Source organism: Leopardus geoffroyi, chromosome A2, assembly GCF_018350155.1.
Source record: "Leopardus geoffroyi isolate Oge1 chromosome A2, O.geoffroyi_Oge1_pat1.0, whole genome shotgun sequence".
Classification (NCBI taxonomy): domain Eukaryota; kingdom Metazoa; phylum Chordata; class Mammalia; order Carnivora; family Felidae; genus Leopardus; species Leopardus geoffroyi.
Genome location: NC_059331.1, coordinates 25,709,090 through 25,723,474, shown reverse-complemented (window position 1 = coordinate 25,723,474; position 14,385 = coordinate 25,709,090). Strand labels below are relative to the sequence as shown.

General features: G+C 36.2%; 1 protein-coding gene and 1 pseudogene across 5 annotated transcripts in view; one reads left to right on the top strand and one right to left on the bottom strand.

The window, feature by feature from the left end:
* The window catches only part of DENND6A (DENN domain containing 6A), a 66,089-nt gene extending 57,180 nt beyond the window's left edge, over positions 1-8,909 (top strand). For 4 of the 5 annotated variants that reach the window (XM_045493294.1, XM_045493295.1, XM_045493297.1 and 1 more), the window contains 8 exons: positions 1,268-1,333; positions 1,433-1,497; positions 2,072-2,161; positions 3,361-3,414; positions 3,519-3,628; positions 4,287-4,389; positions 5,556-5,630; positions 6,551-8,909. In XM_045493294.1, coding sequence (XP_045349250.1) covers positions 1,268-1,333; positions 1,433-1,497; positions 2,072-2,161; positions 3,361-3,414; positions 3,519-3,628; positions 4,287-4,389; positions 5,556-5,630; positions 6,551-6,682 — 695 coding nt within the window. In that variant the 3' untranslated portion in view covers positions 6,683-8,909. Of the gene's footprint in view, positions 1-1,267; positions 1,334-1,432; positions 1,498-2,071; positions 2,162-3,360; positions 3,415-3,518; positions 3,629-4,286; positions 4,390-5,555; positions 5,709-5,952; positions 6,055-6,550 lie in introns of those variants that run through there. The other variant, XM_045493296.1, reaches the window with a different exon arrangement.
* LOC123605780 lies at positions 8,530-11,617 on the bottom strand (annotated as a pseudogene).
* Between the last annotated feature and the right edge of the window lie 2,768 nt (positions 11,618-14,385).

Genomic DNA, 14,385 nt, shown 5'->3' with positions numbered 1-14,385 from the left:
ACACAGAATTGGAAACAGGCTCCAGGCTCTGAGCCATCAGCCCAGAGCCCGACGCGGAGCTCGAACTCACGGACCGCGAGATCGTGACCTGGCTGAAGTCGGACGCTTAACCGACTGCGCCACCCAGGCGCCCCTAAAAATTCTTTAATGATATAACATTACAAGCAAAAATGCTCTGTGTTCCTGTAATTTCAACCCCAGAGATAACTTTAGATAGCAGTTTGATGTACATAACAATGTAAACAAAAATATTGTGTCAATTTAGAGCCTTGAATTAGATAATCTCTAGATTGTCTTTCAGTTTTTAGGTCTTCTTACTCTTAGGCAGAGAGGAGGACAGAGAAAGGAAAAGAAAAAGTCTGATAGGTCTAGTGTGCTGTTGACGCTTCTAAGTGCTTAACTTGAGGCATTTTTCTGCTGATGAGAGGGTTATTTAGATTGCAGCTTCCCTTGACCCCAACCAGAACCACAGCATATGCTGTGCAAGTTGTCACAGCAGTCCTGCTCAGGAGTCCTGTCCATCTGTGCCTCAGACCTGTGGTTGTGGCATACACTGTCACCACCTGGTGGCAGTGTAAGTTTCTACAGTGCAAAAACAATTTGGGGAGGTGTCTGAAAAACACTTTTGAATACTATATCTGCATACTAACTTAGGAGTTCCTTATAATTCCATTTACTCTTCAAGGGGTATTTTATTAATATTTGCCACATAGATTTTCAATTTCATGTATTTGGCACAAAGATTTTAAATTATAAGTTGAGTGACAAAAGGAAAAATTTTGAGTAATGATAGATATTAATGAAAGATCAAATACCCATTTTATATAATTTACACACATTGTTTCTGTAATACTATAATAATCCCACATTCCCTTTATCCAGTTTTAAAGTACCAGGAATAAACTCTTCAATACTATTTGATGTTAAGAATACTTCATGGGGCGCCTGGGTGGCTCAGTGAGTTGGGTGAGCATCTGACTCTTGATTTCGACTCAGGTCATGATTCTGGGGTCATGAGATCAAGCCCTGTGTTGGGCTCTGTGCTGAGCTTGGAGCCTGCTTAAGGTTCTCTCTTTCTTTCCCTCTGCCCCTCTCCTCTGCTTGCTAACTCTCTTAAAAATAAATAAATAATAAAATAAAACTCTAAAGAATGCTTTAGCTACAAGATCCCTAAGTAATAAACAGACAATTCTTAATCTGATAAAATTCCAGTTTTATAATGTGTAAAACTTGAATAGTGTAAGAATCTTTATGATGTTTCCTTCAGGTGAAATTCCTAAGCAGGTTAAAGTGAAAAAATTGAAGAACCTAAAGACTCTGGATTCTAAACCTGGTATTAATTTTTATTTTTTTTTAAATTATTTTTAAATATATACTTAAATGAGTACCTGGGTCTTACTGTTCACCTTATTTTCTTTCATTTACTTCTTAGGAGTTTATACTTCTTATAAGCCATATCTAAATAGAGATGAAGAGATCATAAAACAATTACAGAAGGTAATTACTTGCTCATATTATTAATTTAAATTTCCTTGTTCAGGTATGCAATATCCAGTTAGTCAGCATGTGCATTAGGTATAATGATATGAAATGAGGTCTTTCTTTTGAACCAAAGCTTCATAAAAATCAGGAGACTAAAGCAAGCAAAAGTTATGGGCTTGAAATGTGGGCTGCAGTTACCAAATAGTGCCAGTCTTTCTAGAAACTTGGGAGTTACAGTGAAAAAGTAATGTACTCTTCTTCCATGAGGTAGTTTAGCACCTAACAGGAGATAGTTACCATTTTTTGGGGAAATGTAAATAATACTAATACAGCAAGTATGAAGACCATTCATTGTAAACTGATACTTTTAAGTACAGGATGAACATGTGATATTTTACTCTAAGGATTTTTTTCCACAGGATATTGCACAATGAACTTTAGGTTAAATTACTTCAAGGTGAAGTTCTGGTTTTGTTTTTTTTTAATCAAGTAAAATACATATTTACATATCAGTCGAGCTACTATAATTATCCACTGTTTTATATTCCCTTATACTAGAATGTATGTTCTCATTGCTTTTTCTTTTAAGGGTGTACAACAGAAACGTCCTTCTGAGGCTCAAAGTGTTATTCTCCGTCGCTATTTTTTGGAACTGACACAAAGTTTCATCATTCCATTAGTAAGTTAACATATATATTTGTTTAATGATTTGTTGAAGGCTATATGCATCTTTTTCCCATTCAGAAAAACCTTAAGTTGTTTGGCTTGCTCATGTGTTTGGTGATTAAAAATAGAGTGATTTGCAAGAGACCTGGACTCTGTTCTAATGTTAACTTTGTGACTTTGGCAAGTCACTTCCTTTCACTGACACTCATTTTCTTTTACTGTAAAAGTGACTAATTCCACTTTTCCTAAATATCTTTCAGGGTTGTTGTGAATCTTAAATGAGATAATTGTGAAATGTTATATGATTATTGCATTTGCACCTTAAAAGAAAGTTAACCTGGAGCTTCTTTCTCTGATATTATTTTCTTGAGCACAGTTTGGTATGATATCCATGAGACTGGTAGCTCCATGATGACAGGGGTCTTGTCTGTCTTGTTCATTATCTTTTCCTCAGTCTGGCATCTGATAGCACTCAATATGGAATAAATGGCTAGATGATATGGGTATTCTATGAAATTTAGTGGAATAACATATTAAAATACTAAAAGATGATTCACAGTATCCGACAGTACCATAATGTGGTCCTAGTCTGGATACTGCATCAGAGAGAGATTCCATGTAGTTACTAACATAATCTGTGAATATTACATGGGAGCAACATGGAGATCTTTGCTATTACATTTTGAGATGAAATAGTCTTTCTTGTTCTATGCGTGTTAATTAATTTTGTTCCATTTAAATCTGTCTGTCTAAGTAAATGAACTTTACTGCAGTCCTTAAAGGCATGGGCTAAAGTCAATACACCCGAATTCAGGTTCAGGCTCTGTGACCATGAGCAGGTTATTCAGCCTTTCAAAGCCTGTTTTCCAGTAATTACTGCCACATGGGATGTTTGCAAGGATTAAAAGAGATCATGCATGTAAAATGTTGAGTACATTTTCTGGCACATACTCCCCCAATAAGGCTAATGATTATGCAGACCCTTGGATTATCTAAGATTTAGTTAAATTCTTACTGAAAGTCTGACTTCTCAATTCAATCTAAGTTTTGCTATGTCTGTCGTGGGCTGTGATGGCACTGCTGCTGTCCATTGTAAGAGCACATGATGGAAAACTTAGAAACCCATTTCTTTCAGGTCGGTCTGTTTAAATGGTTTTGAAGACTCTCTAGGTAAGAATGCCTAACTTTGATTAATTTTTTTCTTGGTTTTAGGAAAGATATGTGGCAAGCTTGATGCCTTTGCAAAAAAGCATCTCTCCATGGAAGGTATAACTTATTCAGTTAAATTCCTATTTGAGTTCTCTAACTGTAATTAACTTTTGTGAATATATCTATTTCTGATTTTTAAATCAGTATGTCCTAATTTCTAGAGTCCACCCCAATTAAGACAATTCCTTCCAGAAGAATTTATGAAAACACTTGAGAAAACAGGACCTCAGCTGACCTCTAGAATAAAAGGCGATTGGATTGGACTTTACCGGTTGGTCATTTTTTTTTCTTCTTTTTCACCCATCTGTAGAGCCTTATTTAAAAACAAAACAGGGGCGCCTGGGTGGCTCAGTCGGTTAAGTGTCCGACTTCAGCTCAGGTCATGATCTCGTGGTTTGTGAGTCCGAGCCCTGCGTCGGGCTCTGTGCTGACAGCTCGGAGCCTGGAGCCTGCTTCGGATTCTGTGTCTCCCTGTCTCTCTGCCCTTCCCCTGCTCATACTCTGTCTCTCTCTGTCTCTCAAAAATAAATAAATGTTAAAAAATAAATAAATAAAATAAAAACAAAACAAAGGAGCACCCGAGGTGGCTCAGTCGATTAAGCATCTGACTCTTGATTTAAGCTCAGGTCATGATCTCATGGTTCATGGGATCGAGCTCTGCTGTCAGCACAGAGCCTACTTGGGATTCTCTCTATCCCTTGCTGTCTGCCCCTTCTCTGCTGCATGCACTTTCTCTCTCTCTCTCTCTCTCTCTCTCTCTCAAAATAAATAAGCATTAAAAAAATAAAAACAAAAAACTGGCTTTAAACTTATATTTAAAAAAAAAAAATTCCATTGTTTCAGTTATCCAAGCTGTAGTTTAGGAAAGGTATTGAGGAGAACAAGTAAGTCATAATCAAACTTTGCATTTTTAAAATTTGTTTTTATAGGCATTTTCTAAAATCTCCGAATTTTGATGGTTGGTTCAAGACCCGGCGGAAGGAAATGACCCAGAAATTGGAGGCACTCCATTTAGAAGTTCTTTGTGAAGAGGTTAGAAGACAGTATGTTTGTGTGATGATTAACAATTATTGAAAATAAAGATAACATTATCCTTAGAAGCTGGCAGATTATACCCATATCTACTACTTTGTAAATAATAATAACTAACTTTTCTGGATCATGTGCTATGTGCCAAGGACTGTATAGGTGTTGTATATGGATAATGTCTTTTAGTCCACACAATAATTAATTGAAGTGGGTGTGTTATGATCTTCATTATGAGATCCCCAAAGATTATAAGTTAAGTGACTTGCTTCAGATCATATCACTGCTAAGTGGTGGAGTCAGCAGTGAGCTAGAGTCCACTTGCACTGACCCACAGGAGCTGACTGTGTACATCTCTTCCCAGCTTTGCATTCGGTGATCTCAGGTTGGTAGATTGAAACTGGCTATAGTGGGAGTATTACACCACACTGGCAAATGCTACAAACCAGAGACTTTTCCTGGAGAACTGGTAGTTAAATATTTACCAGCATACCACTGGATAGAATCAAGATTCAGATCTGAGCACCTTTATTAACAATTTTTTATTTTTATTATTAACAATTTTTTCCTGTATTTTGACTGTTTATAATCTATAATTTGTTACCAGACTATTTTAAATTAAGCTACTTGTGAAAATATAAAGGATAGCCTAATTTTTATTTAGCTTGAGGTGGGCTAGTCTTGGAGTGAACTCCCAGTGACTGTGGTTGAGAGAAGGAATACAATGAAGACAACTACAGAGAAGCCCAGGAGGAACTTATTTGTAGATATAAAGCTTATATCCAGTAATATATTCATGTTCACAAGTATCTTAATTTGTTCCTTATAAATTGAAATACACACTACTTAGTAGGGATGGGTGTTAGTATTATACTTTGAATTGCAGTTTTTTCTTTATTGATCTAAAAGGGCTATCTCAGACACGAGTTTTATATTTTGTTTTATTTCCAAGTATTAGACAGTTGTTCTAGCTAATGCCAAAAATGATCTAATTAATGTTGTTAGAATATTATCTACAGAATTATTCTTGTACTGTAATGCTGTATCTGATTTATATACTCTGTTCTCCTTTTCCTTCCTATCCTTCCTTGTCAGTAGCCTTGCCTTTAAAATAGAGCAGTTTGAGAAGTAATTTGGTTATTTGCTGATTTGGGATTTGTTTATTCTTCTAGGACTTACTTCTCTGGACCCAGAAACACACAGAGGTAGAAACAGTTGACCTTGTATTGAAGCTAAAAAACAAGCTGGTACGTAGCCAAAACAGCAAAGATCCGTGACGATATTTTTCTCACAGCTGAGGTGATAGTTCATGATACGTTGCCGAAGTAGCTTTTCTTTTTTTTTTTAATTTTTTTTTTTTTCAACGTTTATATATTTTTTGGGACAGAGAGAGACAGAGCATGAACGGGGGAGGGGCAGAGAGAGAGGGAGACACAGAATCGGAAACAGGCTCCAGGCTCTGAGCCATCAGCCCAGAGCATGACGCTGGGCTCGAACTCACGGACCATGAGATCGTGACCTGGCTGAAGTCGGACACTTAACCGACTGCGCCATCCAGGCGCCCCCGAAGTAGCTTTTTAAATGAGAGGACTTAAGATTGGTCAATTGATGGTAGATCTGAGTGAAAATACTTGGTCACTCAAACAGATCATAATGGTGCCATATTATTTTTAAAAATATTTATAAGGGGTCTACTGAGCTCTACAAAAAACATCGTCAGGGCGCCTGGGTGGCTCAGTTGGTTAAGCATCCATCCAACTCTTGATTTCTGCTCAGGTCATGATCTCACAATTTCTGAGATCAAGCCCCACATCGGATTCTGTGCTGACAGCATGGAGCCTGCTCGGGATTCTCTCTCTCTCTCTCTCTCTCTCTCTCTCTCTCTCTCTCAATAAATAAGTAAACTTAAGAAAAAAAAATTGTCATTTATATTTAATACCACATTGTACTTATAGGTATTATCTATTAATTTACATAGAAGTCTTTTATTGAGCCAGCAATATATTGTTTAAATGGCATATTCTTTGCTTTTTTACAGTTTCTATAAATTCTGGTATAAGTTTGAATCTTCCAATCATTAGATCATAAAACTGTTCATTTAGAGAATATAATGTCCTAGTACAGACTCAGAGAATAATTTAAATGCTTCCAAATGTTCCTTATGTAGTTGCAGGCTGATCGAGAACATTTACCTGTGAAACCTGACACTATGGAAAAGTTACGGACACACATAGATGCAATTATCTTAGCGTTGCCAGAGGACCTACAAGGCATACTGCTCAAAACGGGCATGACATGATATTTGCCAGGATTCTCCAGCCGAAAAGGATTGTGCACCATGAAGCATACTGACATTTCAACCCGACGCGCAAAGGAGATGTCTCAGCGTGGAAAATAGCCGTGAATGCTAGCTACAGGGTGGAAAGACTATACTGACTAAACAGACCTTTTTAGTGCATTATTTTTAAAAATGGACATCTGTGGTGGTTCCACTTTAATATTGAAACACCGAGAGGCATTTCTATATTTTTAATCATGTTCTAAAGTGCTCTTATGAGAGACCTGTGGGGCCATCAGTATAAGTGATTCCAAACTGCAGTGCTGGCATTGCAGATATTTTTTTAAATTGGTGCTGCTTTGCCCAATCATGTTAAAACTCAGGGGGATGTATAAAAATAACATTCACACTGGCTCTCTTCTTAAGAAGAAGGAAAATACTGAACTGTCCAACTGTAGTTAGAAGTGATTAATGCTTTTGTAGTGCCTTCTGTTGTCCTACATGTTTCACAAAGCCCAGCTGCTATTCTTGAAGCTTTTTCTTGATTATGATACATAATTTTATAAGGCATTCTTCTGAGTAATCATTGCTTAAAGATACATTTCTTGCCTCCCATCATGTTTATTGTTAGTGCCCTGGTGGGTGATTTTTTTCAGTGGCCATGTAAGTTTCATTTCAGTATATTCTATACCATTTCAGATTTAATCTTACCACTTTCTCCAAAGGCAAGAAAGCATCTGGCATTAATTATGGAAGGGTTTATTTCCTCTTATCATTTACTGGTTGGACCTGTTTAAGTTAATTAGCTTGTATGTTTTTCAGAGACACTCTAATTGTAAAACTCATAATCAGCTATTTTTAAAACTGAACTATTCTTATTTCAAAGGCATTCATAAACCTTTTATGTTATAGTCATTTGGGTGATTATAAGATTAATTTTCAGCATTATTTGTTTAGTATGGAACTTTTTTCCCCCCAAATTCATATTTCTCTGAACACTTTCCCTACTGTTGTTAGACACGGGGAATTTTGCCTAAATCGCTGTTAGAGCTAGTTTGTTGTTGTTGTAGTTGTTGTTGTTTTGTTTGTTTTTGTTTTGTTTTGTTTAAACTGTGCTACCTTGCCAAAAATAGAAGATTGTGGTTTGGTAGAGTACAGTTGTTTGGTTTGTGTTTGAGTAGGAGTGTCCTCCAGAAGCCACTATTTAAAATAGCCACACATGACATAGCACATATGTAAATAGCTGTGTCTTGAATTACCCTCTAAGTAACCAAATTTAGTTGTTATGTGTTTGTAATAGAAATGACTTCAGAAGCTATCTCTTGTTTTCTGTTAATGCAACTCTTAAGGGCACTTCTGACCCAGAAAGCCTCCTTGTGTTTGTAACTGTGGTCTTATACCCAAATGTGCCCTTTTCTCATGGATACAGTCTCTTGAAGCATACCTCAAAGTCATAGAGAGAATATGGCATTTGAAAGAAATCATTTGCCTTGGATCCATATGAGTTATTTTGTGAAACAACATTGTCTTTATGGAAAAGGGGCAACTACTTTTATATGCTAAAGTATTTCATATCTTTCTGGGAAACCTTATTTAGGTATAAATGGTCATCTTATTATTTTTCAAAAAGGGGTATTTTAATAATCTTACAATTTATATACAGTTTGTGACCAGAATTTGGAAGTCCTTAGTGTCATATCAAGGATCTTTTAAATTATACCACTACAGGATGTATCATTTCAAGTTTATTTTGCACAGCTAATGAGTAACAAAGGATGCCAAGTAGCACAATAACAGTATCTTCATATTTAACTAAAACCTAACACATGTTGAAAACCATTATCATACTTACCTGGTTTATCTATTAATTTCAAATTATGTATTTGTAAAAATAACTTAAAATTGGATTGGGAACCTGAGAAAGACTGACTAGTAACAATTTTTTGTGTGATTTTCAGTGTTGCCTTTTTTTTTTTTTTTTTTTTTGAGGAGACATTGTTAAGATCTAAAACCTACCGTTTAATGTTTATCTCCACCAGCATCAGAAGGAATCACTGCTTTCAGGGTGTTATGGAATGCCTAGTGCCTTCTGTTTTCAGTTGAAAAGAGGTTTTATGAAGGCATTTATGGCCATTACTGAAAAGTGAATTAAAGGCCTTGGATTTTAAAGCACTTGGATATCTTGTGTTATTTCTGAGTAAGGTTGGAATGCTTGAAAAAACACATAATAAATGAAACTTGTGCATTATGAGATTTCTTTTACTTCCTAACTTATTTTTAAAAATTCAAATGAAAACCTTCTTCTGTTTACTATGAGCAAGTGGACAGTCCAGTGTAATAACAGATAATTAAGTGATTTCATATCCTTCGTGGTAGTGTATTGATTTCATGAAATGTTCTGATGAAAAAATTTTAGCTTAGTAATCTACATAGTTATTGTTAGATTCTCCCTTATTTACTACCTTTTTTTTAACCTTTTCTTTTTTAATCTCAAATTACTTATTTCTTCATCTCCTTTTTTAAAGTATATGATACTATTCTTTGGATTTTAGTTTATTAATAAAATATATTAGATATTATTCTTTTTTGAAGTTACTAGGTAATATCTTGAACGTACACTATGAAATATTTCAGTTCATTTAAAAGAAATTCCATTAAAATCTGTGCTTTTGTTTTCATTTGCTCATAACTTAATTCATTTGTTTGTATACAACTGAATTTTACTAACTTTCTCCTTTTAACAGAACTTGGGGAAAAACTTAATTACTAACTTCCCAATATTAGTCTTCTAAAAACAGTTTAGGAAGACAAAAAAAAGTCTCTAACTATGGATAAATATCTAAATAACAAAATATGTTAACTCGTATTAGTAACTAAATTATCATTAAGAATTTAATATCTTTCCATGTATCCAAGATACAATATTTATATGCCATCTACAACTTGGCTGAATTGTGGTATTTATTATTGTGCCAATAGGAGTTAGTACTTGTTAATAAAATAGAGCTCCTAAATTTTTTTTTCAATTACACTTCCCAGTTTGTTTGAAATAGTTAAAGCATGGCAGAAGAATTCAGCTATATCCTGTTCTGCAGGTTTACTTCCACTTTTGAATACCAGCCTTTCTCTGTTACCCATTACTTGAATGCTGTGCTGTGCCTAATCAAATTAAGATTATTGTTTTCTAATAATCAGAGCTCTCATTCCATTTTACTGGTGTCACCACTCAGCTTTGGTTCTTCTGGTTTTGTTTTTTGTCTTTTGGGTTTGTTTGTTTGTTTGTTTTTGCCTCCCCATTCTCTGTGTCATGATAATATCATTTCTGTTTAGCCAGTAGAAAGCTAACCTTCATAGATCCTTCATTTTTTTTCCTGTTTCTCATGTTTCCCCATACTAACCAGTATGAATACATTGTAGCATAAATTACTTGTAGAATGATTGAGGTACTTTAGAAAAATAGTTAACTTTACATTCCAGAGTTGTCACACTTGCCATTAAGTGAATAGATTTTTAGACTTCAGTAGGAAACTATTGAAATGATTGATTTTGATCTAATGAAATGGGTAAATATTTTTATAGCCAGAGGCTCTGGTGATAGAACCCAGCAATTTGTGTTTTTAAAAAAACAGCTTTATTGAAGTATAATTGACATATAATAAACTGAAGACTAAAATTTAAAGTGTACAATTTGGTAAGTTTTGACATTTGAATACACCCATAAAACCATCACCACAGTCGAGATAGGAACATACCCATCACCTCCCAAAATTCCCTCATGCTCCTTCGCACTCCTTCCTGCCCCTCTCCCCAAACCACTGATGTGTGTTCTGTCACTATATGTTGGTTTGTATTTCTAGAGTTTGATATAAATGGAATTATATAGTATGTACTTCTTTTTTTGATCTGACTTTTTTTTTCTTAACATGTTATTAATACGGTATTTGTCTTCCCTCTGTCAAACCCTGAGCCAACCACTTTCCCCAGCCTGCCTGGTGATATACAGGAAAAGGGAGAAAGAACTGGGTGGTGGAGGGGACTCCTTAACATGGTGAAGAGGATGAAAAAGGCTACCATCAGGCAAAAGAGCCCCATGGCCTCTGAGATGGCAAAGCCCAGAATGACATACGAGAAGAGCTGTTGCTTTAAAGAAAAGTTCCTGACATAACCAGTGATAAGGCTCCCGAACACAGTCCAAATCCCAGCCCCAGAGCCAGCCATCTGGCTGTGGCAGCCGCAACCCCACTGAATTTAGCTGCTGTGTCAATGTCCCTTGAAATGGCACTCATTTAGAATTTATGACTAGGGATAAGTGAGGCTGCCCAGTTTCTGAGGATCTCATTGGCAGTTTCTCTGGTTGTTTTAGCACTGCTGCAAAAAGTGGTCAACTTAGCAGCTGAGACGTGCTCCTGACTAGTGAAGGGGTCAAGACAAATTTGGTATGCATGTACATTTTCAGGGAGTAAGGGGCTGTGGCAGGAGACCTGCTCCTTGTGCAGAGAGGAATCTAACTTCTTTTACTCAGCATAATTGTTTTGAGATTTGTTCCTGTTACATGTATTGATAGTTCATTCCTTTTATTGCTGAGTAGTATTCTATTATATGGCTCTAACAAAAAAGTCTTATCTACTCAACTGTTGATGGACATGTGGGTCATTTCTAGTTTTTGACTATTACAAATAAAGCTGCTATAAACATTCATGTATAAGCATTTTGTATAGACATATATATCCTTTCTTCTTGGGTAAACACCTAGGACTTGAATGATGAGGTGAATGGTTACCTTTTTAAGAAACTGCCAAACTTTTCTGAAGTGGTTGTACCAATTTGTTTCCACCAGCTGTTTATGATTTCCATTCTCTGCACGTCCTACCTAGCACTTAGTATGGCAGCCTTTTTAATTTTAGCCATTCTAATTGGTTTATATTCTTATCTCATTGGGATTTTAATTTGCATTTCCCTGATGATCTATGACATTGAACATCTATCTTTGTTCTTTTTATTCATCTACATACTTTTTTTTTTTCTGGTAAAGTTTCTGCTAAATTATTTTGCTCTTTTTAAAATGAGTTGTTTAATTTCTAATGGTTGAGTTTTGAGAGTTCTCTCTATATTCTTGATACAAGTTCTTTTTCAGATATATGGTTTACAAACATTTCCCTTCCCATCCCCCTACTTTGTGATGGGTCTTTTCATTTTCGTAGCAACATCTTTTGAAGAAGCAAAAGTTTGTGAATTTCTGCACAAAATCTTCATGGGATTTTGATTGCAGTTGTATTAAATCTATAGATAAATTGGTAGAGAAGTGATACCTTAATAATTTTGCCCCCTGATTCATGAACAAAATATATCTGTCCATTACTTATGTCTTCTTTAATTTCAGCAATATTTTGTGGTTTTCAGGGTACAAATGTTTTACATCTGTCACATTTATCACTAAGCTGGTCTTATTTTTGATGTAATGATACCAGTTTTAAAATTCAATTTTGGGGCGCCTGGGTGGCGCAGTCGGTTAAGCGTCCGACTTCAGCCAGGTCACGATCTCGCGGTCCGTGAGTTCGAGCCCCGCGTCGGGCTCTGGGCTGATGGCTCAGAGCCTGGAGCCTGTTTCCGATTCTGTGTCTCCCTCTCTCTCTGCCCCTCCCCCGTTCATGCTCTGTCTCTCTCTGTCCCAAAAATAAATAAACGTTGAAAAAAAAAAAGAAAATTAAAAAATAAAATTCAATTTTCAGTTTTTCATTCAAAAGCTTAGTTCAAAATACTCCTATATAGTTGATTTTTGTATAGTGATATTGTATCCCATAACCTTGATAAATTCATTTACTAGTTCTAGTAGCTTTCTTTTTATAGATTCCATCATATTTTTAGAAGATTATTACACCTATGAATATTGACTATTTTACTTCTTTCCAGTAGATGAATTTTATTTTTCTTGCCTGATTGCACTGGCTAGAACCTCCAGTACAATGTTGAATAGTGCTGGTGAGAAAGGACATCACCGTTTTGTTCCTGATCTAAAAGGATAGCATTCAGCCTTTAATAATTAAGTATGATATTAGCTGTGGGTTTTTTTTTTTTTTTTGTAGATGTCCTTTATCAAGTTGATGAAGGCCTCTTTTTTTTTTAAATAATTTTTAATTTTTTTGAACGTTTATTCATTTTTGAGTGAGAGAGACAGCAAGTGGGGAGCGGCAGAGAAAGAGAGGGAGACACAGAATTCGAAGCAGGCTGCAGGCTCTGAGCTGTCAGCACAAAGCCCAACATGGGGCTTGAACCCATGAACCGTGAAATCATGACCTGAGTGGAAGTTCGACGCTTAACTGACTGAGCCACCTGTGTGCCCCAATGAAGGCCTCTTCTATTCCTAGTTTGCTGAGATTTTTTAAAAATCAGGAATGGGCTTTGGATTTTGTTAAATGCTTTTTCTGAACCTATCAAGTTGCTTTATATGGCTTTGCTTTTTGAGTATATGAATGTGAATGGCATGTTGACGTTGACTTTTTTTTTTAAATATGAAATCTATTATCAAATTGGTTTCCATACAACACCCAGTGCTCATCCCAACAGGTGCCCTCCTCAATACCCATCACCCACCCTCCCCTCCTTCCCACCCCCCATCAACCCTCAGTTTATTGTCAGTTTTTAAGACTCTCTTTTGGTTTGGCTCCCTCCCTCTCTAACCTCTTTTTTTTTTTTCCTTCCCCTCCCCTATGGTCTTCTGTTAAGTTTCGCAGGATCCACATAAGAGTGAAAACATGGTATCTGTCTTTCTCTGTATGACTTATTTCACTTAGCATAACACTCTCCAGTTCCATCCACATTGCTACAAAAGGCTGTATTTCATTCTTTCTCATTGCCACGTAGTATTCCATTGTGTATATAAACCACATTTTCTTTATCCATTCACCAGTTGATGGACATTTAGGCTCTTTCCATAATTTGGCTATTGTTGAAAATGCTGCTATAAACATTGGGGTACAAGTGCCCCTATGCATCAGCACTTCTGTATCCCTTGGGTAAATTCCTAGAAGTGCTATTGCTGGGTCATAGGGTAGATCTATTTTTAATTTTTTGAGGAACCTCCACACTGTTTTCCAGAGCAGCTGCACCAGTTTGCATTCCTACCAACAGTGCAAGAGGGTTCCCGTTTCTCCACATCCTTGCCAGCCTCTATAGTCTCCTGATTTGTTCATTTTAGTCACTCTGACTGGCGTGAGGTGATATCTGAGTGTGGTTTTGATTTGTATTTCCCTGATGAGGAGTGACGTTGAGCATCTTTTCATGTGCCTGTTGGCCATCTGGATATCTTCTTTAGAGAAGTGTCTATTCATGTTTTCTGCCCATTTCTTCACTGGATTATTTGTTTTTTGGGTGTGGAGTTTGGTGAGCTCTTTATAGATTTTGGATACTAGCCCTTTGTCCGATATGCCATTTGCAAATATCTTTTCCCATTCTGTTGGTTGCCTTTCAGTTTTGTTGATTGTTCCTTTGCAGTGCAGAAGCTTTTTATCTTCATGAGGTCCCAATAGTTCATGTTTGCTTTTAATTCCCTTGCCTTTGGAGATGTGTCAAGTAAGAAGTTGCTGCGGCTGAGGTCAGAGAGGTTTTTTCCTGCTTTCTCCTCTAGGGTTTTGATGGTTTCCTGTCTCACATTCAGGTCCTTTATCCATTTTGAGTTTATTTTTGTGAATGGTGTAAGAAAGTGGTCTAGTTCCATCCTTCTGCAT